General features: G+C 39.2%; 1 protein-coding gene across 1 annotated transcript in view; it reads right to left on the bottom strand.

Annotated features, from left to right (window-relative positions):
* The window catches only part of myo1b (myosin IB), a 52,704-nt gene extending 27,422 nt beyond the window's left edge, over positions 1–25,282 (bottom strand). Inside the window, exons 1-4 of the mRNA XM_079254872.1 lie at positions 25,149–25,282; positions 21,158–21,273; positions 5,638–5,732; positions 1,810–1,914 (exon numbers count right to left, since the gene is read on the bottom strand). Of these exons, the coding sequence (XP_079110998.1) occupies positions 1,810–1,914; positions 5,638–5,732; positions 21,158–21,273; positions 25,149–25,274 (442 nt within the window). The 5' untranslated portion in view covers positions 25,275–25,282. The remainder of the gene's footprint in view (positions 1–1,809; positions 1,915–5,637; positions 5,733–21,157; positions 21,274–25,148) is intronic.
* Positions 25,283–27,656: the final 2,374 nt, after the last annotated feature.

Genomic DNA, 27,656 nt, shown 5'->3' with positions numbered 1-27,656 from the left:
AGGGTGACCAAGATGGAAACCAATAAAAGATTAAAAAAAAAAAAAAAAAAAAAAAAAAGCAGGGTGTCACAGAGAGCAAAGCATGACAGATTCATTCTGTTCAGTAGGATAAATGTCCTCTCCTCATCAATTTATTTTTTAATTTTTTTTTATGCTGTGGCAATTAGATCGGCGGGGGCTAAACTCTTGCAGATGTGCAGGGCTTTCCGCTGCGATTCAACCTTACAGCTTCATCATTCATGGGCATTTCCTGTCCACTGCCCCCAATTAAGAGACAGCTGTTTCTGTGCCAGCACCGAGCTGCAGGAACGAGTGTGTGTATTAGGACATAAGTGTGTGTTGTACAGTGTTCTTCCCACAGTGACAGTGAAATGAGTTGTGTGGGTTGGTGTTTGGAGACAAAGCAAAAAATATGAAAAATCACCATAAATCTGAACAGTTAACAATAGTAGATAGGCTCATGGGCTAATTCAAAGATTCAGAGCATTGCAGAAGTCTTGAGCCAGACTTTGTTTTTTATTTTATAAACCTGCATCTATCAGAGAAAGTGGGAAATATTGTATCTATTTAACAAAGTGTGCAAACTTGAGCAGAAAGTAGCCTTAAAAAAAAAAAAAAACTACTATTATGACAAGGTTGAATGTTTGTTGCGATTGCCTTCATGCTTTACAAAAAGCTTTAAGATATCTTTAAAACATTGTTCTCCAGGGTTCAAGAAGGACTCTCCAAATCTCTTCTGGTTTTCTACTCCATTGTTCAAGGTCAAGATAATCAAGCTCTGCTGCAACTACCACCGCTACGCCACCACTAACTTTCAGTCCAGTTCTTGTCTCTTCTGGTAAACTTCAGCCTTTCCTCCTCGCTGCCGTTCTTTAAGACCGACTTCCTAATAGCTACCTTCCATAGAGACCATTTCTGTTGAGGCTGATCTGAAGGATCAGCAGCATCTCAGGTCCTCTGTCAGGTCTTTGTTTTTTTTTTTCCTTTTTCCACATAAATTTTTAGACACTTTTCACACGATGTCTATGTTTCTTTTTTCCTGCTGCTTTTTTTTTTTTTTTTTTTAATACACACTACTTGTTTAGTTTCCACATTTCCTTCAAGCACATACTGTTCCGCCATGCTGAGATATGCCACATTTTCTAGCAAGTAACTGACAATCACTTTAATGGTGTAAAAATACTACTTCGTGTCTGTCAAACAGAGTTATCCATTTTCTGCAGATGCAACTAATAAAATAAAACAGAATAAAATCAAAACAAAAAAGGAACAAATGCCATTTCTCTGACATGCCGATCGCAAAGTGGCTTATTATACAATTTAAACCTGGTTTCCTGCCAGGTTGTTATATGTAGACAACAGTGGTTCATCTTTTGACCTTAAGTGTCTTAAATGTATGAATTATTCATGGATCAGTGGCTTTAAGTGGCTAAAACAAGAACAGACATTCTCCTGAAGATATCCAGATACAAGGACTGGACTGATTGAGTCATTAGGAAGGAAAAAAAAAAAAAAAAGAGAGAGAGAGAGAGAAAAGCATTTAGAAAGCCTGGGGGACTATTGCTAAAGATCACTTGAAAGAGATTGCAAGAAAGTTTGGCCACTTTCAAGCAGAGTGCAGAAAAATAAATGTTGGCTCAAGACTTTTGCAGTGCCGCATGTTGACGTTTTCCCAACTTTAACAAGTTTTTCTCTGGAACACTTAAATTGGAGCAGCAGTGTCCCCCTACTAACACATTTTCCTTCTAAATGTGGACTTCAGACAATCCGGCTCCCGAACTGGGACCCGACTGGACCATTTTCACTCACCCTCCAGCACGGGATTGGACTGCAACAGCTGTTCCTTGACCTTGTTCACCTCCTGGCCCTTCCCACACACTGCTGCCACATATGACATCACCAGCTTACTGGCCTCTGAAACACACAGAGATGTAAGTAGTATCGGGTTAAAGCGGTGAAAGACAGGACAGAAGAACAAGAAGGACACACCCTAAATTTCCTCATAAAAACTCCCCATTATATCATCCCTCTTGACACCCATCAGGGAAAAGGAGGCCTCGTTTTAGAAGCCCACTGTTGTAAAGTGAGATGTTGACCATCGTTTCATCATCATATCATCATTCAATCTACTGATTTCACTGGGAAGCAAAGAAAAGCCCTGGAAAAACCATCTGCTGTTCACGTCAGAGCCGACATCGATTGAAAACTCAGTTTGTGTTCTGTAAGTGAAGTGCTCGCCCCAAAATTAACTTTGCGCCTGCAGCAGAGGCTCAAAGGCAAGCCGTCCTGGTTGGACCAAGTGACATGCCTCGTGGGAGGACTGCTGGCATCAGGATCGTCTCGCGTGACCGGTGAGACGACAGTGACCCAGAACTGATGAGTGCGATGTGCCAGGGGAGGATGGAAGGGAGATCTGCTGTAGTTTTAGGTACAGGCTGCTGATGAGTTTGGCTTCCAAAAACGCTCTTTTTTTTGCCAGAAGAAAGCAGTGGGGGGAAAAAAGGAAAAGAAATGCAACAGAGTATCAACAAGCAGTATTTAATCCACTTTTTTTTTTTTTTTTTTTTTTTTTTTTAATATCCCAGGGCCGCATGATAAACTTTTTCAATCAGATCTTGTGGCAGTAAAGCCATGTTATATCTTCTGAACACTATGAGGCATCTAAAATAATATACCCTTGGTCACAGCTGCTTGCTTTTATAGAAGCCACAGTGAAACAGAACAGGAGAAAACTCCAATACAGACATGAATGTCAATGACCCATATCTGTGGGGTTGGTTTTGATGGCCTTATTCTGCTCAGAAAGCTCCAGGGTGGATGAGATTACTGAAATCCAAATTCATCTTTCTGACTTGATCGCAGCAACAGCTTCTTGAGTTGAGTTTTTAATAAACAGAGATTTGGAATCAAAAGGAAGGCCTGTGCATCCCAAAAAACAAAACCAAACAAAAAAAAAAACATGGTCTGTAGAACTGAACTGTGACCTCTGTTGCTTTGTTTGGCTGTTTTCTGTTGCATCACTGTGCTTCAGAAATTCTAATTATTTAGGGTTGCTGCAGAGAATCTTACAATGAGAGCAACAGCTTTTGTGAAAACAAATGTGTGGCTTTGTGGCTCTTGCTGTTTGCTGACAAAGTGCTGCAGGGGAAGTCATGTTGAGAAATCTGAGCTTCACAAAAGTTCAAACAGCTTGACAACACAAAGGCATCATTGGTATGTAATATATATGCCTCCTTGTTACTATTTATGTGATTTTATTATTAACTTATTTATTTCAGTCATATGGACATTCATTACCAAATTAATCATATAAAAATTTTTTAAAAAAAACCAAACAAACATGGTTTTCTTTGAACCTGCATGGTGAATTTCAATTGGAACAAACTGAACAAACTTGTAATCTTTCCCATAATTGACAAGCATATGCAAGTCTGGTGTGAGAGATTAGATTTAGCTGACTGTGAAGTTAAAATTCCCCACTGATACTGCAGGCACTACTACGATAACTGCTTCAAGACAAAATAATACCTTTTAAAAGAACAGTCAAAGTACTGCAGCACCTGGCAAAGAAAAAGGCTTTTTTAAGATCTGTTACAAAATTATTATGGAATCGTCTTAATTTGCATTTCTAAAAAATAGGCAGCAGATATCTTTTCAGCCATTCAACGCGTATCTGCTTCTTCTTTGTTCCGTTTGGTGGTTGTACATCACTTACACCGCTCAACACTGCCCCCATAATTTCTGGTGGTGCTACTACATTTGATGCATTACTGTTTGCATCCATAAACTGTCCGAAAATGGACCAAATTACACTAAAACAGGATACAGAAGAGGCTCCATATCTGCCTTAGAGATGAATGTTTGAATGAGTCTTAACTGGTCTGTTTGTGGACTCAGCTTCAGTGAAATAAAAAGAGTTTTTCAAGAAGAATTCAACACAGTCGTCAGTCTTCTTAATCTAAAAGTTTGAGCAAGTACTACAAAAGTGGGAATTTTGTACAAAGTTTCTTACAGCCAAAGAAAGTTGTGCTTTGACGTGTAAGAACTGATAATTTGATAACTGAACTAAAAAAAAAAGAAAAAAATCAGGACATGAATTAATATATCAGTCTAAAAAGGGCCATGACAAGCTTCCATCAAACACAATTGATCTGTCATCTGCCACAATGAAAAAACTGAATGGATCAAAGTCCTGAACGTTGTCAAAAGCAAATGGAAAAGAAAAATACTGTTGGGTCATGAATGCATCATTAATGATTGAGTGATTCCATAAACAATGTTTGTACTTCATGTAAAAACAGCTAAATTATAGAAATTAAATATTTTTTACTGCTGTTTTGCCAAAGGCTGTCAAGCAGGAGAGCTCAATGTGAAAGCCACTAGGGAAAATTCTTTTTATTCTAAAGTATGACTGTGTTTGCACAGGAGGAGATCTTATGAGTGCATTGCAACTGCATTCCCACAGTCTGCAAGCTGCCAGCTCCATATTACTCTTACCTGTGAAGCAGCACTTCACTGAGACCAGGAAATACCATTCATTTTAGGAATCTCTGAGATATAAGTGCTCCATAAACATGGACACACTCACAAAAAAAGCAAGCAGAAATAAAGAAGCAAGAAGATATAAAAGCCGCTTCTGCCCGCAGAGACTCCCATTTCTGGTCCAATGCCAGCATATGAGCTTTAAGTTTCCCAACTGGCAAGAATTGGTGGCGTTTGCTTGATCTTAATGTAGGAAGTGTAAATAAAGCATGACACCATCTGTGCAGTATGCTGCTGCTCTACTTTGATATGTCTACCTCTATCATTTCACAAGCACACTCATTACAGGTCAGAGTTATGTTTCATGTGCAAACTTGATTAAAAAACAGACGTCAGACTTCTACGGTTGACCTGATCTAAATCTGCAGCAGGCACCAAACCCTTATCACAGAAAGCTGTTTTGAAGTTTGTTCCAAGTGCAGTCAAAACTAAGAACTACAAACAAGCACAGCAAAAGGGAACACGTTTTACCTATCTTTTTTTTTTTTTTTTTTTTTTTTTTTTTTACGTTTTACCTATCAAGGATCTACAGATATTAACTGTGAGATTTAAGAGTAAAAGATGTCGTGTTTAGGATTGAGGGTTTCAGTATTGGTGCTCAGAACAGATGTGTCACTGATATACTTATCCCTAGCAGATCCCAGGTATGAACACACCCAACATTGTAAAGCTGTGCTCAGACTGCAGTCGAACCAGATTTATCTTTCAAATCTGAACAAAATTTGAGTGTCTACACAAACAAGGTTTGACATATGACTTAATAACTGCTTTGTCTTTACAGAGACCTCCCACAAAGTGCCGGCAAGAAAATTTATATCAACTTGTTCTCCACAGTCTTCTAATAGGAAAATCCACTCTACTCAGTACTGCTGTCACCATTTTGTCACACAGGGTACTTTGCAATCCAATATGGGCATCCAGACCGAGTTGCAATGACAGGAATTTGATATGAATTGTATCTCACAACCTGAAAATAGGTTTGAATAAGATTAACAAAAAAAGGACAAAAAAATAGTGTTTTGGATGGCTAACCATTTAAAAAAAAAAAAAAGAAAAAAAAAGAAATAAAAACCACCACACATGTGGTACCCTTACCAGTTTTCCCAGCTCCACTTTCCCCAGTGATCAGGATGCACTGGTCCTTGTCTTGGTCCCTTAGTGAGCGGTAGGCCTCATCTGCCAAAGCGTAGCTGCAAAATAAAAATATAAAAATGACAAAAACATACAGTCAGACTTAATGCTCAATTACCCCCTGACATAAAACACTTCCCAGTATATTTTAAGATAAAGAAGGCGGATTAGATTAAAACAAGTGCAGATGAATGGCACACTTTTGCACCAGGCCACATGGTGTCGTCTCTAATGAAAAGCATGCGACTTCATTGGAAATTAGGTTGCATCAGTGTGACGTCCACCAGACTAGAGTGACTTCCAGTTTAATTTAGCAACGTGGCTGGTTGATATTTAGGATCTGGCTTGTTTGTTGATCATTTCCTACTGCCTCTTTGAAAGATAGCTGCTTATCAAACAAGGTCAATTTGGGGATAGGCAGTGCAAGTTAGCGAAGGCCTTGACAGCTGTAGCTTATAACTCAGAGTTAAAACACACACATTTCTATATATTAAAAAAAAACCCCAAACATTTAATGCATACTTTATACTTCTTAAAATCAAATCCTGGCATAGTTTTGAATACTGCAGTTTGTCAATGACATTGTAATATAACTTTAGATGAAGGAAATAAGAGGAGAGCTTCTTGTAAAGCCAAGCTTATTGTTATACATTCCAGGGCACTTATACAATGGGGAAAGTGGGACTCATTATTGCACTTTTACTCCCATTGAATACCAAAACAATATTTCATTTGTTCTGTTTATGCACACAAGCCCTTATGATGATTTACGGGCAGGGTGTGGATGGTGTATGGGCTACCTCACAATGACAAGTTTTTATTTTGTGTGGCACGGTCTGTAATTTTGATCATACGTCCATAAAGATGGAGCACAATTAGAAATAAAAAGCTATCACAGCTTCCATTTGGGACACAGCCCATCATGTATGGAGCAACAAGAACAGTGTTTTCTCTTGATCTTGACTTAAGACTGTAGATTTAATGGTTTGCGCCTTTATCCTTTGCAGACTCCCATTCAAAAAGAGTTAACTTCTATCATAATATGTGTTTGACAAGTTATTGTCTTATGAGCAAGAGTAAATCTAGCTGACAAGTATGGTGCTGCTTTTAAAAATAATCCTCAATTAGATTAAGAATCATATATGATGCACATTTGTCCTTTTTAGTTTTCAAGTGTCATTCCCCCACCAAACCTTCCTGTCCAAATGTGGTCACTATTGAGGTCAAGGCTGAATACCAAACTCAATTTATTTGTAACAAAATGATCCTGCAAGAATTTGTCTTTTTTTTTTTTTTTTTTTTTTTTACAGTAATGGCTTCAATCAAATAAAACCTGTCCACCTAGCCCTCATGCTGGTGAGCTATGCCAAAGCAGAGATTGTCTTTATAAGCTCATCTGTACTGGTGAACCATTAACTTAGGAAGGATGGCAAAGTAGGCTTAAGGATTAAACTAAATGGTCAGAAAATGTGGAAAAAATGTATAGTGAAAGGATATAGCCATCCAGCTGAGGAAAGAACACAAATCCCAAACAGCTCTAAGGTGGAGGTCCACAAGCGCTTAAAACCAAATCCAGGTCATGTCTAAACTATCAAAAGGTTTAATCACACTGATATTTAAATATAATTAACAAGCCAAGAGCAGCATCTTAGATTCCACATTGAGAACAGGGTAAATATAGCTTGAGGTAATTTGGGTGGAATGCTTCAAAATGGTCTCTCCCAAGTGTCTAATTTGGTCTTAGAGCTTGCCTAGAGGGAGGGCGCACTTGAAGCCTCCTAGGTTTCTGTAATATTATTAATTAAGTATTTATATGCACACAGTACTAAGCATGGAAGCAGGAATGCTTGACATTCATAGATGCTGGCAGGGATTTTTGATTAAACTCTACCAGTCGTTGCCAGGTGCAATTTGGGATACAGTATTTGACTTGTGTTGGTGGAATTTATATTTACTGCTGAAAGGCAAAGCTGTTGTCAGAATCTCTACATGAAAATGCAGCATGGCACCAACCAGCAGGCTCTAAAATTGCTTGGATGAGGCTCATAGTGATTTCTAAGAGAACTGCTCAGTCTGCATTAGCCTGTTTGGTGAAGGCTTATGTAGCATCATTGTTTAATCCCATGATGATCAACTCCAAAGTTCATAAATGCATCAAGACGTGGAAAAAGAAACTCATGTCAAATACTAATTCAGGGAACGCCCACAATTTAGGGCATTTAGAATGGGCCAAGGCCAGAACTTGGAGCATATAATCACATACTGAACTGACACTGACCCCTCGATTTGTAATGTAGCTGATTGCTACTAGGGAGCCATGAAGGAAGGGGGTCGGGATGGAAGGCCAAATGAATGCAATCCAGACCACAAAGTTAAAGCTCAGACTGGCTAATGGAGTTTAGGGTTCTGCACCATCACACATCATTCTGGATCATGGTCTGTTCAGCCGCCACCAAGTCTGCTCCTTCATCAGTCCCAGGAACTGGTGGGCCTGCAACAAATCCCTGATGTAAAGGAGTGTCACCAGTGCAGCACATCTCCCTCTGTTGCTGGTGCAGCCAGTGCACTTCTAAAAACAAGCAAACTTTTCTTTTGTCTGTGCATCTACCGTAATTTACATGAACTTGATCAAATTGATTCAAATTTTCCACAACCTCAGATGTACATCTTAGATTTAAACAAGCTAACCTAAGTTCCAAAACCTAAAACTATTATCTTATTAAACTCAGTCCCAGGTGTTATCTTACTTGTAGGTCAAGCCAATTTGTTTGATTGTACCACGTCATTCTGCATGAGACAATGCATCAGGAAAAGTTTTGTGTGAAATACAAAACATTTCACGGTTAAACATTGTTAAACATTTTAGAATAATAATTACCTTTGTTTGCAGTTAAACTTTCACACTAGACTGTGTCCTTTGGATTCATTATCGTTTGTATCATCCTGAAGAGTAAAGAGCCCCCATAGAAAATGCAGCAGGTTTTACAGAATTGCAGCAAAACAGCTACATCTTCTAAAAAGGGAAATTATTTCACAGTGTGAGGAATCAATTACAGTTTGTCATTTTTTTTTTGTTCCAAATCAATTCTTGCTTTTAAATCACACAAGTGTACATTGATGAAAACATTCAATATAAAATAAATTTACAGGGAACTGATAAAACAGTTCTCTCCCAGATACAGACAAATATATTTTTGGTAGGACTAGTTGAAGCACAATGTGTTACTTTCTGTCCATTAGAGCATAAGCCTTTCATTCAATCCCACACCATCTCTGATCATAGTTAAACCACTGCCATGTCCTGTATACAAACCTCCAGTTTTGTATGGATCAAACTCACCACAGGACATTACGTCACTGCTGAAAAGGGCAGCAGAGCACAGCAGATGTCTGCTTTGTGAAAACACCCCTATTGCCTGAACTGATCCTGACAATGGAGTAAGCCATCATGCAATTATGTCACCCCCAGAGGAGGTGGTGTGTGTGCGAGTGTGTGTGGTGGTGGGGGTACCACATGAGGGTCATGGGTGTCAAATACGAGTAGGAGGTCCTTTTGTAATAGCACACACACTAAGCAGGGCTTATGAATATGAATAGCTACCACTAATCACAATATGAATAGAGGTCAGTGGAAACAAGCCACACCCAGAAATACACAAGACAGAAAATGTCCCATTTTAAATCTTGAAATGAAACGGACAACAGCTAAACTGTCACTCGCTTGTCAAAGGGAAAATCATTTTATTCTACTGTGGAAACTGAAATTGGAAAACATAAATTCAAGAATTGCAAACCCATTCTTGCGAAAACACCATCATTATGATCCTGGAAGAAGTCAACATCTGACAATAAAAAGGATATCCAAAAGTGATGGCATGCCAAGCCCTACATCAAAGATGGAGGAAGCAGAAAATGAGGTACCAGTCCCCAAAGCTTCACTGGCCAGTTTGCGTAGTTGGGTGTGTAGTTAGGCTGGGTTAAGGCCTTGGACTGGAAGTGATGGCTGGTACCTCCTCCCCTTCACATCTGCCTACAGGCTGTAATTTGGTCTTGCACGTGGCAGCGGTGAGCACAAAGCCACACTGGCATGAGGTAAGCAGTAGAAAATAGTCTCGTCAGTTCTTTTCCTCCCCATCCCCTGGTAAATGGGGCACACAAGATGATTGCCCTGCAGTTTGTGACCTGAATTTTAAGAGGGTGGAGTACCTTGAGGGCAGATTCAGCACACTTTAAAGTGATGATTTGTAGATGCTAATAAAGCTGTAATGTATGGGCTGGATTGAAGCCCGCCCAACCACTTCAAGACGACAGGCAGAACAATGATCTTTCTCAGAGGCACATCCTCCTAATGACATGAAGCACTTTTTGCTTGGTCACTCTTTTTTCTTGCCCTAGTGCATTAATAGAAGGAAAAAAATAAAGTTTTTGATGCTTAATACAAGAAATGGTTCTGTTAAGGGTTGCTGAGGGGGGTGGGGGCAGTGGCCTCTAATCTCAGTGTGACCCGTTTCCTACAGAGTCCTCAGGAAATCCGCCTGACTTTGAAGGAGCAGCCAAGGAAACAACTTTTTCCTGTTGACCAGGTGGAAGAGGGGGTGGCCAATGGGAGGAACACACACAAACACAGTGGCACCAGACAGCTTAAAGACCAACATGCTAGTGTAGTAGTGGACACACACACACAAACACCCACGCATACAAAAGATGTCGGTTCTGACAGATGTTGACCATCTGTGCTCTCGTTTGGCTAAATCTGCAGCGGAGTAGCTGCTAAGGAGAAGATCAGCACACAGGGCAAGAAGTTAACAAATATGCCTCGACATTATAAAACTGTTTAAAAAGGAGCATATCCTGTGTGCAGAGTGCAAGGTGCAGAAAAAAACACCTCCAACTCTAAATTACAAGTTTGGTGTGAAGTACAGCAGCCACAGATTTCTAATTCATTCAAACACATGTTTAAGGTTGTCTGAGACCTAAACTAAATTGCTCACTGATACTCCTCCAGTCATACATCTGGCTATGAGGGGGTCCAGAGCTTAAACTCACTTCAGTACACAGCAATTTAATGTTCCACAGGAGGAGGGAAAACACCGACCCACGAGGTTTGTGTGATCCTTAGGAAAGCAGGAAAAAAAGCATGCTGTGTAAGGTAGAAAAACATCCTCAAAGCAGCACTGCAGACTCCTCTGAGCCCGTTTAGGCATGTTTATGCCGATTGGTATGCCATACATTTGTTAAAATACATGTATGCATAAAACAGAAAATTCCAATTAAACTCAGCTTTACCAGAGCAAAAGATATTAGAAAACTTTCATCAGTCTAAGACCTCATAAACTTTAAATAGCAACAACCTAAAACATTTTCTGCAGCCAAGAGAAATCTAATTACAACATTTAGGAAGAAAAAAAAAAAAAAAAAAAAAAAAAAAAAAAAAAACATTACACAGCTTTAGATAGAATAGTGGATTTTCTTTTTTTTATTTAAAAAAAAAAAAAAAAAAAAAATCAGGTTCAGACTAAGACTTTCTCTCTTCATTCTGCTCTTAGCTCCAGCATTCCACTATGGCAGCATCTCTGATGCCTCTGTGAACCTGAAGTGAACCAAAGTGCAAAAATCACATCAATGCTAAGAGACATAATAGATGGTAAACAAATAAACCTAAAGATAGACCTGCATGACCTGAATTCCTGCTACCTGAACACTTTGCATAAAAAAGGAGTCAAAACCTTTCCTCATTTTAGCAGATGATCGTAGATCACTCTTACGCCATTTAATACAGTCAAATAAATAAAAAGAACATGGTAAATGATTTTCTGAAATAAATCTGCGGTAAAATATTCATTCCTACAATTAAAAATTATTTTAGAGAAACCTGTCATTAATGCTGACGCTCATTACAAGTGATCAGAATGAAAGAATCATTTGGTCTTTTATGGAAACCAGACGACTAAGTCAAGTAGTCAATTTCAGTAGGATGATTGCTGTCAACAGAAGGAGGGTTTTTCATGATCATCCACGCTGAAGCGTTCCAGTCAGCATCAGAGCAGTGAAAACGTGGACTGCTGTTGATCCAATAGACCAACACTGCCACCCTAAAGCTATAGCCATGGCTAAAAATAGACGTGCTATCTTGCTGTCCTATATGGGGATTGCCACACACCACGTGCACACAAAGGATACAAAGAAATTAGCTTTCCTGCACACTTTCAAATAAGATCAATTGACCTCATAGTCTAAGGATGTCCATGTGACCATCTGAACCAACAGAGAGGATCATTGTTGATCCGACCAGCAGCATGCCGTCAGATAAAGGCCACATCAACATCTTGGGACACAGTGGTGAAGTATTAAACTCCCCCCTTCCATTTTCCCTTCATTTTTTGGCTTCAAACTTGTTTAACCACATGTACGGCATTTGTGATATTTTCATTCAGCAACCTTGTCAGTAAACAAAGGTTTAGTGGGTCTCGATCACTTCATTTCAATGCTGGTTTGACCTTTAGGGTAATTAGCGAGAACCTTTTAAGAGGTTTTGCAGAAACCTGCTCATCCATCCACCCAAAGCAAACTTAGTGTTCAATCCTCACCAATGGCCTCTGAATTGTTTGCCAGCTCGGTTGATTTTTCTTGGGCCTAATCACTGGCTGATACCATATGAAAACACTGGACAGAGTAAAAACTAGGGCCCTACCGATATATTGGCCGATATGGGGGTCCAGGGTGATATCGGCTATCGGTAAAAAATTGACGATTTTTTATTGATTTATTTTTGTCATATATTTGTTTCTGCATCTCCATTAATGAGACTGCCCAGTTAAAAATGTAATTGGACAAATAATATGTGAAGCATAGCGGTCTAAGTGCATAAAAGCATCATAACTGGTGTGTTTTTAGTGACAAAGTTATCATGTTTCTCTCACTTTAAATAAGTGTAGTCTTTATCAAATGGTTCTTTGCCATCATAAAAAAAAAAAAAAAAAAAATGTAGCAACATGCTCTGTTAATACAGCCATTCACACGCTGGGTTCTACTCTGTTACTGCAATAGTAGTGCAGTACATCACATGATGCTAACATTTTCAGGCCCAAGCATGATTAATATTATATATAATAAGAAAGATATTGGTGTTTTGTGATGGATAGACAGAGAGGACAGACTATGCCTAAATTAAATAGCGACTATCATCATCTGTAAAAACAGCCATAATCTGACGGCTATTTTTTCCAACAGTGTCTTTAAAAATGACTACTTTACATGTTATAGAGCCGCCCCCAAAACACCTGTAGTCATGAAGCAGGAAAGTCATAAGAGTGAGGAAAACTTGATGTTTTGCAGCAAGGAATGCAGTGCTTAGTGTTTAGCCTCGTGAACGTGTGTGAAAGTTGGTGGGTGCGTACCAATTACACAACTTCTGAATACTTATTGTTATTATTAGTGGTGCAACGGATCATCATTGATCCGCGATCCGTTCGAATCAGCATCTACGGTTCGGCACACACGTGATCCGCAGATTGATATGAAAAAAAAAAAAAAAAAAAAAGAAAGCTGCGCGCATAATCGTTCCACACAAGTGCAGCGTGACCATGGCGAGCGAAGGAACTTGAACGCCCCAGTTCATTCAAATCCTCTGTGTGGGAACACTTTGGTTTCCCTGTCAAATACGATGAATAAGGAAAGAGGTCAGCTGATAAAACAGTAATGGTGTGTAGGCACTGTGGAATAAGAAAACCTTTTTTTTTTTTTTTTTTGTTGTTTGTTTTAAAATCAGTGAATAATTCAGATAGTTCATGGTGTCTAACAGGTAGACATGAGTTTAAGAATGAGCTTAGAATGTAGTGTTTTAGCTTTGAGTAATATTTATGAATTTTTTTCTGGTGGATGGATTTATCGGCCATTATATCGTCTATCGGCCTGCTCTAAAGTCTTTATATCGGTATCCAAAAATCCATATCGGTCAGGCCCTAAAAAACTGCAATAAGGCATAACAATAGCACTTTCTGCTATGGAATAATTTATCTACAGTACGAGCTCAGCACCGTTTTCTACACAATCTGGTGTCATATACAAGAATCGTGTACTGGTAAGTGTAGATATCAGATATTTTTGTCATTTGATTTTCAAAGTATTTTAAAACATCAAAAAAGGCAGCAACTCAATTAAACACTCTTAATATGGACAGTACTTATTGAATTATCTTTTTTTTCCTCTCCCCATTGAAAACTGCTCCAACAATCCTGTTCAGATAAACTTTTAGCCCATAACATTTAATATAAACCAAAAGATTATTCTTGCTGAGTTGTCAGTGTTGTTAGCCAATACATCTGTCAGAGGGCAGGGTTCACCTACGAGTCCTGCCGTCATTTTCAGATAATAGAAAACATGCAGATAATTTAGATAAGATCTCCATCATTAGCCCAAAGACAGAAAAAAATAGGCAGTGCAGCAGATGGCAATGGTCTGTGTGGCCATTAAATACATTACTATTACTTCCTTTTGGTTTCTTTTGTGGGTGGCATATCAGCTTGAATGCTCAATACTGTCCCTGTGATTTCTGGTGGTACTGTGCCGTTTACTTCATCAGGACCCGCATCTGTAACAGCCTTGAAAATGGACTAAATTCCATACATAAATGATTCAGAGGATGGCCGCAATGTATCCATTTTTAGCACAAGGAATAAATAGCCCTTTAATGAGACTTAAGAGGCTTCAGTCTAAATTTTTCCCAAGTTGTTAAATATTTAAAATTACCAGGAACAAGTTAAAAACTAATGTTGGTTTGCATCACTTGATTATTCTCACCAAAATAGAATTATTTTTCCCTTACTAACAAACTTTCATGGTTCTACAACAGTATAAACCAGCGTCTTTCCTTTCTCTTTGCCCTCTTTTCAGCATGCCTCACACATGTTATGCAAGCTGTGTAAACAGATAAAAAGCTCAGTGCCAATTGTTCTGACTTTGAATAGGCAGAGTGTACAATGGAGTTTAACATTCACAGACTAAAGAAATTAAATGAATAAAATAGATTGCTATATTGTTTAATCACATCTCGCTGCCAACTGGGTATCTTTGAAAACATTTGAGGGATTCATAACTCCCCTATTTATTTAGCATCTTAGAAATGGTGACTAGCAAATGCACATCCACTGGCAATATTTAATAAAGATTAAATTAAAAGATTAAGTAATCGATAAATGTATTTAAGTTAGGGCTACCTTCATGCACAAATGTAGCGTGTGATAAGAAATGGTGGCACTGTCCAATTTGCATTTTACTCTTAGGCAAAGCGGTGGGTGTAAAAAGAACGCTTTGCCATCATCTCTCCCTTTAGAGCTCACCATTACACCTACACACATACTGCAGAGGACTCAATCTGCCTACCTGAGTCAAAATGCCACTTTAACAAGTGCCCACTTACAAAAATCTATGTAAAAAAGGTTTTGAGCAGCTTCTCTTGGACTCTTCAAAAACTGCCCTGCAACACCATAACAGGGTTCATGCGGCATAAGCTTAGATGAAGAAACAAAAAAAAAAAAAAAAAAAAACCCAAAAACAGACAAAAGAAAAACAAAAACAATTTGTGTTGACGAGTTATTTCCATGAACAGACAACTTCTGGGGATATTTTCATACAAATGACTCATTTATAAATTATGTTAATCCTTAAATTTGCTTTATAAAAGGAAATGACCACTTACAGCACCATGGCTACAGTCTAACATACACGTATATTTGAAGGTCATGTTAGCTGCATTTATCTAATCTACACCAATCTACTGGCAAAGCTGGCACAAAGTCCTTTATGTTATTGAAGATTTACAATGCTTATTTAATCTTGTTCCATCAGCATTACAACCGACAGTACTGGAAAAGCAAACAAGTGTAATGAAAGGATGCAGTAAATGACTCCAAAGTCCACCCTTCCCAAGCTTCACCAAGCAAGTCACCATTTTCCTCAAAGCATCAGTCAATGAATAGTTTGCTTTCAGGGTTTCACAGATGCAAATGCTGATGAGAGCCAAAGAGGTGGAGAAAAAAAAGAAAGAAAAAAAAAAAACCTGAAAGGAGACCATCTAATGCAATGCTCATCAAGTAAACACCAATAATATTAGTTTAGTCCCTCACAAAGTGATCCCCACTGCTTCCAACACAGGGCAGAGGTGTCATTGGGTACGGTTACATGATGTTTTTTAATTCGGAATTAAATGATTCAGAATTATTCTCTTACAAGTTTACATGATTATTCCGAATGAACGTTTACATGAAACACGTCCTCACTTAATTCCTCTTTAGAGCGGCGGGTTAGGAAGGGTTCTTATTGGACAGAGGGTGCACATGACGTATGGCATAAACCGGAAATAAACAAAGTTCGCTCCCTGCTTCTCGTCTTTTCCGTCGTAACTTGTAAAAACTACATAATAATAAGTACCAGTTTTGACGCTATTTTTATTATAATTTTGAAATACCCACTTAACACGAGCATACTACTTCACTTTTTGCAGCACTGAGAAGAAGAAGAAAGACAGACCATCAAACACGGGGATACAGCGTACTCATCGGGACAGGACAGGGTAACGAGCATGCATAGAACAACCGGAATTAACTGAGAGCAGAATTAAGGTTTACATGACAGAGGAATTAAATAGACCGCAATTAAAATGTGAATAAACCAGCCACTTACTTCGGAATTACTAACTTTGATTTGGAATTAAAAAGGAATTAAAACTCCCATGTAAAAGCACAGATTGTGGAAACTCCAGTGGATGGCTGCGGAAGGATTTTATCTAATGAGGATTTCACATTGTTAGCCAAGGACGTGTTAATGTTTACACTGCCTTCACATTGTTTTTATTATGACTAAGCTAATGAAGGATTTTGAGTCACTCTTGTGTTCAAGAACTGACAAACGTATCTACTGTTGCACAGCTTGTACTTGTGCAACATCAGGGTCGAAGTTGTTGAAATCTTTTTAAGTAAAGATGATCTTACAAGGTTTCCCCTCTTTTCTCATACCAGTGTCAGATGGTCTGTCAGAACCATGTGCATGACAGCTGGAAGCCTTGACGAGCACCTTGCACAGGGCCTCTTCGCTCCATTAGCTACTCCTGAAGCCTCTCTGTAGCAAATGCTATAGCGGCACTAAGTACCAAGTGCTGAGAGCATCAGGGGTCTCAATACCTCATTAAACATTGGGAAAACACAATCCTACCCTGGAGACATAGGCCTAACTGTCCACACACGGAAACACACCACCTCTGAAATCTGTGTCCAGCTTGAGTGGCAAGCAACATACAAAAGAGGACTCCAGGCCATCTGTGACTCTTCTGCACACAGAGAAAGGCCACTGATTAGTTTGTCTCTCATGCAGCACCTGTGTGTAGAAAAGAGTAAAACACCTGCCAGTTAATTACACTGGTGGATCATCTGGTCAAAGAGTGTTTTACTAAATTGTTCAGCAAAAGGAATAATGGATTGGCTAGTGGAGATGTGTGGCAGCGTATTTTTTTTGGAAGAACAAATAGACTCTTTAATGACATTACATTCAAGCATTATTATGAACTGAAAAAGGTGCAAAACATCTGTCACAACCTCCAGGAGTCAGTCTGTCCTTCCATTTATGGAAAAGTAACTTGACACCAGCCTGGAAATTGCTGACAGACTTTGTCTGAACTGATCAATACTGCCAGGCTAAAAGCCAATACTCCTCTCAAACAGCTTTAATTAAGATGGAACTTTACAGGCAATTAGCCCACTAACAACTTTACAGATAAGAAACAAGCCACAATTCTCACTCCAGCTGATGCACACACACACACACACACACACACACACACACACACAAAATTGTCTGGGGAGCACAAAAGCAGGTGTGAAATACAAAAGCACCTGAGCTCAACAACTGTAACTTGCTCTCATTAGGAAAGACACTCAAACATCTCTTCACATGAGCCAGGTGTGTACAAGCTGCCGCAACAATGACAGCAAGTGATGATAAGTCGCCTTTCCCTGTCAGCTTACAGTAACTAAACTTAATTATCTTGGAATTAATCCAGACATTTCAGTGATTGGAGATGCATAAAGTTGTTAAAAAGTTTTTCACTCTACACTTTTGCAAACATGCAAAGACAAGAACTGTTATGAGAATGTGGTCCAGACCACTGCTGAACACGGTCCAACCTCTTGGATGTGGAATCAAAGCATCGGTAAATTGCTGCATTCACACCTGTGCTTGCTCAGTAGATGACTGGATCGTCCAAGATAACGGCTGCCAGTGTGGAAGATTTCACCGTATCAAGGTTGTGAGGATGGCTAAATTAGATTTTTGTCAACTAACAAGTCTGAGGTCAAACTCACCAAAAAAAAACACTTTTGAAACGCATGAGGGTAATGTTTCATTGCCAATTGTTTGCATAAGAATTCTTCAAATGCTTAATTAAAACTGTATAGACGGCACATGAGTCAGATTATGTCAGACACATTCATCTTCAATTAGACTACAAGTGACAAAAAAAAAAAAAATCCCAAAAGTGGACTTGAAATATTCTGTTCTGGAAAAGAACACTACAAAAACAAAAACACACTGATGATTCAGTGTTGGTGCTGCTGACCAGCACTGCAGTGATATTTCCACTATGTGCCAGAAAGAGGGATGGGGTTAAAGGGTTAAGCTGTTATCAGTTGCTTGTTATTTGTTTTCTCCTTGCTGGCTCTGCAGTAACAGTAACTTGAGGAATTTTGGAGGCATGCTGTATCACGAAGCATTTTTAAAAATATGCAAACAGAAGCACTGCAAGTCTTCCAAATGCATAATTTTTCTCTGACAAACAGCCAAAATAAAGCTGTAGGAATTATCTGACTTCAGTTTTATCCTCTCTTCAAATAATTCTGACCCTAAACATTTTTTTTTATTTTTTATTTTTTTTACAACCGTTTTAGAGGTCAAAAAGTAACAAAAAAGTAATTTTGTTCAAAAAGTTGGTCACATAAACAGCTGTTCTGATACTTTAGTCGTCTTCCCTTGTGATTGTTAGAAATTTCTTGACATTAAAGTTTATGCTTAGTGAATGCTGTTGCTACAAGTCTTAAATGCAGAATGTACAGATTTCCATCAAGTCATTCAATGGGTTTTATACCCACACAGCACTTTTTAGAGGGCAACTTCAAAGTATTGACTTTAAATGCTGCAACCTGTTTGGAGCTACTGATTTTATACCACAGCAAGTGTCTAATGATGATCAAAGACAGGAACGGGAAGTTGCCCAACAACCCCTGTAGTTACCTCAATTATAAGCCAAATCTGATCCATTTCATCTCTGACCAGGCTGGTTATGCACTCAGTCAGCTGAAGCTCAGCCATGGAGAAAAAAAAAAAAAGAAAAAAAAAAAAAGAAGGAGAAGACTAAAAACAAAGACTAACTTGACACTGAATGCCCAGAGAAAATAAAAGCTGCAGAGCTCTGGCTCAAAATGGAAAACAAATCAAATACTGGATTTAATACAAGAACAGGTTTTCTGTTTTTGTTTTCTCCTTTTTAATTTTCACAACTCTACTAAGATTGCTCATACTGGAAACAGTGTCTGTGAAACACTAGCTGCTCTGCTTTGAATATAGTCAAGTTAAATTAATCTATTATGCAAATAAGTTTTAAAACCATTGCTATTTAGTTGTCTCAAAGCTTGTAGATGTAAAAATAAAAAGTTACGTATTGAATTTTAAAAACTGTATGCCAAATAAAATCTGCACAATAAAGAGAACTTTAGTACAAGTAACTTAGTTTACCGTCTAAATTGCTAAAGTTGACATTTGAGATAAATGTATAAAAGTAGTTTTCCTATTAAAATGAATGGCAACTTGTAAATCAAATCGAGTTGATAACTGGTTAGATGACTTAACCATGCTGAAAATTAAACAGTCAATGCAAAGCTGCTGAGCTTAGTCCAGATGGTCCGACTGCAGGATTAAGATAAATTTATGCAGCATGTTAAAACAATCCACCTTCGAGTGGGTTTCGGGTCTGCTACAAGAGCATTTTCTTTATAAAAATGGGGCTAAAGCTACTTTACTTTGAGACTAATGGTAAGGTGATGTTAATGGAAATGTGGTGTTTTTAATGTTGACATTTAGGTCACCTGATTCTTCTGAGAGTTTGGAGGATTTTGTGCTGATGGATGTTTGTGGTTTTTATCTGGAGTGCTTTATTTCCTTATTTTAAAGTGCTTTGAGTGCACGGAACAGAAGCAGCATTTGAGGCAGAAGTGGAATAAAAGTCAGTAAAATACCTTCACCTCAGTTAGATTTTGGCTATGATCCAAAGGAAACTTGTTAACTTCAACTCTTTACCTGCTTTTAAAGTTTCAGCCACAGAATTAAAATCATTCTCATTTAAATCCCGCCAACCTAACTCCTGTTATTACCCAAAACATGACAGCATAAACACATTTCATGGTTCACTACTCAAAATTATGAACTCTGAACAAGCCCAAGCTCAAAAATTTTTATTTTATTTTATTTTAAACAGTTTTCTCACTGTACAGGCCAGTGTGTATTTCAGGTCATGTAAACATGGCATGAAAATTATTTTGCAATGGCTGATAAATTGTTAGATATTTAGCCTTTAGCCTTTAGTTAACAACTAAATATACCATCTGGACATGTAAATAGGAGCACATACCATTTGTGAAAATTAGTGTTAGGTGCCAAAAAAAAAAAAAAAAAAAAATTCTAGACTTATGTTTAAAAAAAAAAAATCAAAAGATAAACTGATGCCAATTTCCAGGTTAGCAGGAGAGCACATGTGTCCATAAAATGGTGGAACACACACTAATCAATGTGAAACACAAGCAGAGAAGAGTTTTTAATCTACTCAGTGTAAAGAGACAGAACAAAAACAAAAAGATTAAAAAAGGCTAGAACATCCTGAAAATGTGTCAAAGTGTAGATGGCTGGAAAGCCAAGCAGCTTGCTTTGGTCTGCAGGGAGCATGTCTGGTCTGGGACAAGGCTAGCTGGCGCTTCCAGTCTGTCTCTGAGGGGATCTGCTGCGGCCTAGAGTCACTGCAGGCTAATTGACAAGTGCTGGGCTTTGTTTTGACTTGGCACACTCGCAACAATGCTTAGTTAATAGTGCCAATGGACAGATGGCATGCCGCGGTACTGAATGGCCAGCAGAAGCGCTTCAGTGACTTTGCACAAGAGGTGCCCCACTGATTTTGGTCCCCCCTAAACACGCTTGAGCGATAGCCACTGAGTTAAAGTGATACTCCTGACAGAGGTTTGAACTGCCCCAAGGATACATGTTGCAATCACATCCAAACTAACAAAGCTTCAAAGAACACTCTTTAGCGGGGCAATGCTAAAATTCACATGAAAGAAGGCCAAACTACAGACCACACCATCAAACTTAATTATCCAACTCCTGAGTGGGGTATCAAAATGTGTGTGGCTTAGGCACTTTTTAAAAAGGAACAGAGAGGTGATGAACTCACATGTGGGGACTAAGTTCATAGAAGTTCCTGTTGCGATACTCCTCCACCTTGTCTGGCGTGTAGATGGGCAGGGACCTGTAAGGGTTCATGGAGATCACCACACTGCCAATGTATGTCTGGGGGGAAGAAAAACAGGAAAAAAAAAAAAAGAACAAATAAATAGGGTCAGTCCAAATGCACATTGTCCCCCCCCCCCCACCCCCCCGCTCAAAAAACACATTTTTGTTCCCCCTGTCCATTTGAACAACAAGTTGAGATGGCAGAAATTCTGCTATCAGCTTTTCCCTGCCAGTTATTCTTAGTGTACTGTTCAAGCATGCAAAGCCTTAAGTCAAACTGAAAAAACAGACTGAAATCTTTGGGCTGGGCAGTTAACACAGATGGCAAAGAGGTCATTGTGTTGAAGGAAGGTTTTAGCAAGTAGATGTGCAGTTGTGCAACCATTCATGGTGCCAAAGCAAAGGGGAATCACTTGAATGTCAACAACAGTCAAAAACACACCCATAACCTAGCGTATCATAAAGTCTCAAAGTATTTCAATAAAGCAAATTGCAGTTTGAATTTCTTTATATATATATATATTTTGTGCAAACACACTTTAAAATTTTTTGCTGATTTAATATTGTTTGTGTTTTGGTGTATGACTGACAAATTACCAACGAAAGGAACAAAGAAGAAGTCGTAACGCATTTATTGGTTGCACAAACCACCTACTACACTGCCTCTTAATGCATCTTTTTAATAGTACATATCATAATCCTCCACTGTCACCATGATTGCTATCGTCTCAAAAATAGTACTGGAACTTCAAACTCAACTCTGAACAGTCATGTGGTGGAAATATTGCTAAACTGGTTTGGTTCCCCTAACTAAAAAAGGGAGTTTTTTCCTTCCCACTGTCGCCAGTGTGCTTGCTCAGGATGGGAGATTGAGTTGGACTCAACTCAATCTGTTGGTTTCCTTATATAGGCTATGATGAATTGGCCTTCATTATGTTTTCCCCTCTGTCTGTAAAGCGTCTTGAGATGGCATTGCTGTGATTTGACGTTATAGAAATAAAGTTGAATTGAATTGAATTAACTAGAGAAGCCAAGAGGTAGATAAACGAAAAACAAAAACAAAAAAAAAAGCCCAAGAACTCCAACTCTACACTGTAGCCAATGAAACCAGTACAAAAAGGGAAAAACAAGCTAAGCTAACATGGAAGCTAGTTTGCCAACACTGGTCTGTGGACAACAGTAACTATACACTAAAAACTGAATATCAGTGGTGAATATTTCTCCATTTCACAGTTGGCAGTATAATTACATCACTGTGACCATCAGCAAACTTCAACTGTGGTAATCAGAAAAAGTAAAATACATTCTGTCAGTCCATTAGTTACGAGTTAGCTTGTTGATAAAATAAATTGCACTGATTTAACAACTGTTTTTAAGCTTTAATGTGATTTTTTTCCTCCCACTTCAATGTCCACGGCAAGGACAAGTGTCACCAACTTCAGTAATGCAAGTTCTAATATACTATTAGTAACTAAACTTTACAGGGCTTTGAACACATTAGCTGTTAGCCTACCGATGTCAGCCATCAGTAGCTGGGGCCATTGAGCTTGCCAACTTACGACCTGCATTTTAAACATTAAATTTTAAACGTGTAAATCATACATTAGTATTACAGCATTATCCCATTATGGTGGTCATCTGGTTTGAAATCTAACAACTCTGACAAATGAAGCACTCTTTTCTCTGTTTTACATTTTTACATAACAGAACACCTTTATGTAACACCCAAACAGGTTCTGATCAACAAATCACACTTGTCAGATACATGTGAAACCAGCAATCTTCATCATCCTCCCACATGCAACACATGGTGTTCAGAAAGCACTTTTAAACATGAACCTGAAACATTCTCCATGCTCCTCGTGGTAATAGCCGTTACATAAGCCACTCTGACTAGAGTGGGGCATGGCCTTCCCCGTGGCAACACCACAACCTCCCACGGCCTCTTGTTCAACAGCACACCAGTGGCAGCGAGAGCCCATTTGGAAAGCGGAGGATGCATACAAAGAGTGTGTGGAGTGTAAACAAAGTATCACATGTTAATAAAGAGCTCTCTTTACAGCCAAAACGGAAAGGAGAAAATTAATCAAAATTTAATTCTCCAGCTTTTGTGGAGCAAAAAGATAACCCCAACAGGTAGAGAATCACGAGGACTACTTGCATCCTCTGACTGATCACAGAATTGGTCTTAAGCTTCATATAAAAAATTAAAAAATAAATAAATCAAGCTTTGTTCTAACTTTGCAAAACAAGCTTCTGACCAGAAAGTACAAAAAAGGTCCCAGGTGTAGTTTTTAAGTGTAAAATTACCAATGAAAAGAGTGTCATGTACATCAAAAACAAAGAATGGACACCACCACCCACAATAAATGTTTTTTTTTCCTGCACTTACACCCCTTCTGTCATGCTTTAACTCCTACACTCTCACACAGGGGTACACCACTCCCCCACAACAGCAGCCTTTCAAAGCATGGCAACAGTGGGCTATAAAACTGTTGAGGTGTTCATCTGGCTTTCTAGGACCACTACACAACACCATAACACTCCAGATGTGTTTCTTTTTTTTTGTCTCTACCCTGACTGGTCAGAGTGCGAGAACCTATTCCATTGGGCTGGTGGTCATCATGTTATGGTTGATCTGCATAGAAAACATCCAATCTGCTTCTCAAATGCTAACATGGGCCTTGATTGAGGAAAGTTAAAATTAATCAGTTGTGGATGGTTTCAAATATCTTGATCTGATTCAACAAAAATCTGTTACGATTAAAAGTCAAGGACATTCGTTTATAATGCTTCAGAAAATTATTCAAGAGGATGTTGCACCTAACTGTATAGCTTACTATGCAAAGTTGGTAGTTAGAAGAGCCACATTAGAAGCGTTGAGAAAAACTGATTTTCTTAGAAACTCCTCTTGGCAGCCAGACAAGAAGCTGACCAACATTTAACAGGACGAATTTCAGTCCCTTTGATTTTCTGCAGTTATTGTATACAAGATGTGCTGCCCCTCTGAAAGACAAAGCCATGTTTTCTTCGGCTGCGAGCTGTCATATGATAGTTTAGTGCGGGGGATGGGGCCATTTGTAAGGAATGATGCCACATGAGGGGAAAATACATTCACAAGCGCTGTACACCACAGATTTATTGGATAAATACAGGTTCCAGTGCTTTTCCTGGTCATCGCTCTCGAGCTGCAGCCCATGCTACCAAAAAGCTTCCATTATGGACTTAAAGCCATGCAGTGTACCTTTCCATAAACATTTCATTTTTCACTTTCACTTCATCTACAGTTTGGGCTGAGTCAAAAAGGAAAGTTTGCACAAATGCAATTAAAGCATCTTTTGCAAAAGTGCATATGTTAATTTGAATAAGGTTAAATTTCCACAATTTACATTAGCTCTAGAGAGGACAGAAAAGAAAGCTAAATCACAAACATTGAGCGCATGTGAAATGTGCAAACGTCATTTCCATTCCTCAGCAGAATGAAAGCCGTTTCTCAGCAGAATTTCTAGCGTGTCACTAAAGCAACATGGTGACATCAGCCCTGTCATTCGAAGGCAGCCAGAGCAGAACTGTAATCATCTCGAATGACGTCTAGAGTGGCAAGCCTGCAGAGCAGGGAAGAAGAAAAGACTGCCTCAACACAAAGCCCAAAGGCAATTGCCCGTTTCAGAGAGGATGGTTCAACAATCCTCTATTTCTAGAGATAAGCAGCCAGGCAAACTCCTTTTGCTTTCCCTCTGCTAGAGCTCTGGATTCAAGCCCTTAAATGAACCAATCCACAGATTTATTGATTAGTTGGTCAATTTCTCAGTCTCTGAACTGCTTCTACAGCCCTTTCTGGAATTTCTTGGTCTTCTAGCTTCTGCCTTTGAGACACAGCAAAGAAGAAAGTTACAACACTTCATTTTATACATTTCTTAAAGCATACTTACGTAGATTTCATTGTGGTCAAAGCGGTTCTTCAGGTTCTCAAGAAATGACTCTTCAGAGAGGGGTTCTAGGAGGACCATATCACCAACCCCAATCATGTTGTCTAGAAGTGACGTCTTCACCTCCATTTTGGCTGCAGGTGTGTCCCCCCCTGCGCAGAAATATGGAAAATCCGAGAGAAGTACCACGTTAAGCTATGGATTACCATGAGTGACAATGGCACAGTGTTTATTTGTTAGCACTGGTTTCATTTGTATACATGATGTTCATTGCGGTAGTTGTTTGCAAAAAACAGTGTAAACAAAAAGACAAAAAAGGGGAAGGAGGAAAATGCAGACATTTGTTTTAAAAGCAAAACATTCCCACAGTGCATTTTGGTAAGAAATACTGGTTGGAAACTATTTCTACCATCAACTTTACATCCATTTTGACCATTTATTTGTCTGAAAATGGTCTAAATCTCAAAAAAGGTTTAAACAGCAGGGGTTTTTCCTCAAGTGGAGAAGCAGGGCCTCTCAGCTGGTTATTCAACCTCGCTCCCCTGTGGCGTGCGAGAATGTCCTAGGAAGTTACATAACTAAGGATCTTTGCCCCCAAGAACATCTTATAAATCAAAGAAATGACCCCCAAACCAGTAAAATGCTCTACAAAATCAACTCCTCCCCATCCATCCATCCTGCCTGCTTGTTGCAACAACTTCATATTTGGGGCCGTGAAAGGATCTGAGCCAGAGCACACCATGACAAAGGCAGTGCTGGAGTTGGCAGTTTTCGGTCCAGTGTTGCTCGCCCATCTCCCTTTAGAAGCCTAATCCCTCCTCTATAGGGCTGGGGATAAGAGAGGGGGGCCTAGAGTATGTTCAGGACTTTGCTGCACCAAAAACCTCATGTCTGCTGCTGTCGCAGGCTGTTTACACAATATCAATAGATGAGCTAATGCAGTCATCTCCTGACCACCACTCTCACAATATAAATTTCATTTACAGCCCCAAAGGATTTCTGGTTTGCTACAAATAAAGTTTCCATCCCTTCCATTCCTCTTGCAACTGGGCAAGAGTCAGGGTACACCGTGGATGTGCCCAGTGAAACTAAAATAAAGTGAATATTTAATAATAAACTGATGGATAAGACATCAGTAACTAAGGCAGCAATGGAAGCAGTACCTAAAAACAGACCTAAATCCATTCCCTCACAAATCTGTAATAGTCTGATGAGTTCATGTCTGGGGATTCAACAATTTGTTCCAAGGTCAACCCCCCATTTTTTAAAAATCAAATTCACTTTGCTGTCAAAGGCTCTGTAAAGTCAGCAGCAGCTTAGAACAGCATGACTTTCTGGAAAAAAAAAAGAAGAAAAAATAATCCTTGTGCAGACTTCTACTTCACTTTTTCCCCTTTGCTTCTGTTCCCCTGCAGGGCATGGTGTTATTGGCCCATAAAGAAGTTGCCCAGTTTTAGTAGCAGGCAGCAGTCAATTTCCAAACCCACTCACTCATACTCAGCATGAAGACAAACATGTGCAGAGACTGGCAGAGAAAATGAGGAAGACTGGTGCAAAGGATGCATGCTCATTAGGAAACTTTTTTTTTTTTTTTTTTTTAAATGCCCTTAATGATGTCAACAGCTTGGTGTTGACTCAGGACGATCCAAGTAGGGGGTGGACAAGGAAAACATGTGCTCACTTCTCTGCTTGCTGAGGTCAGTTACTTTGTTCCCAGCAGCCATGCTACAAAGTGTCATGCTGGTGGCATGGTGCCAGTTCCTTTTCCGGTGACCATGTCTAGCAGCTGCTTGGTTGTTGGCACCATTTCCTTTTAATATACTGCTCTGGAGAGATGAGAAGGTGGTCAGCTGCTCTTTGATGGTTTTTCTGTACATTTATTTGTTCTTATGCATTTCGAACTCCACAACAATGCTGCTTGGCTGCAACGTTCCAGCAACACGTGCCAATAAAACTTAATGCTTAGTTGGTTATCCACCGCATCCGATAATGTTTGTACCAGCTTTCAGCCAATCGATTTCAGGCAAATCAATTTCAATACAGCTAAACATTCATCTGCTGCAAATCTTGCCCCCCAGTCTCATTGAAATAAGTTGAGTTTAGTCTAACCTCTGGTACAAACAGCCGTTTAATGGCCCCCCCTGTAGTGTAAACAGATGCTGAAACCACTTGCTGACCTGGGGAGAACACAATGTGGAAATGTCCAACGCCACTGCGATCAAAAACATACTACATCTGTCTGCATCCTGGTCACCCTCATCCCCAGTGCTGATAACCCATTTCCCCAGATTTAGAAGTGGCTTCCAGGCAGCCATAGACACAATCCCATTAATAAAAGTTGCTCCCTGCTGCTAAATGTTGCACTGCAGCCAAGGAGAGGGAATGAGAGAAAACCTAACAGCCTTGATTAAACCAAGGGGATTATCCTCACTGCTGAGTTAGAGAAAGAGGAGGAATGTAACAGATGAGCTCTACTGGTCAGTGTCAATAATACCAAGTTTAGGAGTTTGC

Source organism: Telmatherina bonti (assembly GCF_933228915.1).
Source record: "Telmatherina bonti genome assembly, chromosome: 15".
Classification (NCBI taxonomy): Eukaryota; Metazoa; Chordata; class Actinopteri; order Atheriniformes; family Telmatherinidae; genus Telmatherina; species Telmatherina bonti.
The sequence above is the reverse complement of the archived record's forward strand: the minus strand, read 5'-3'. Positions and strand labels throughout refer to the sequence as shown.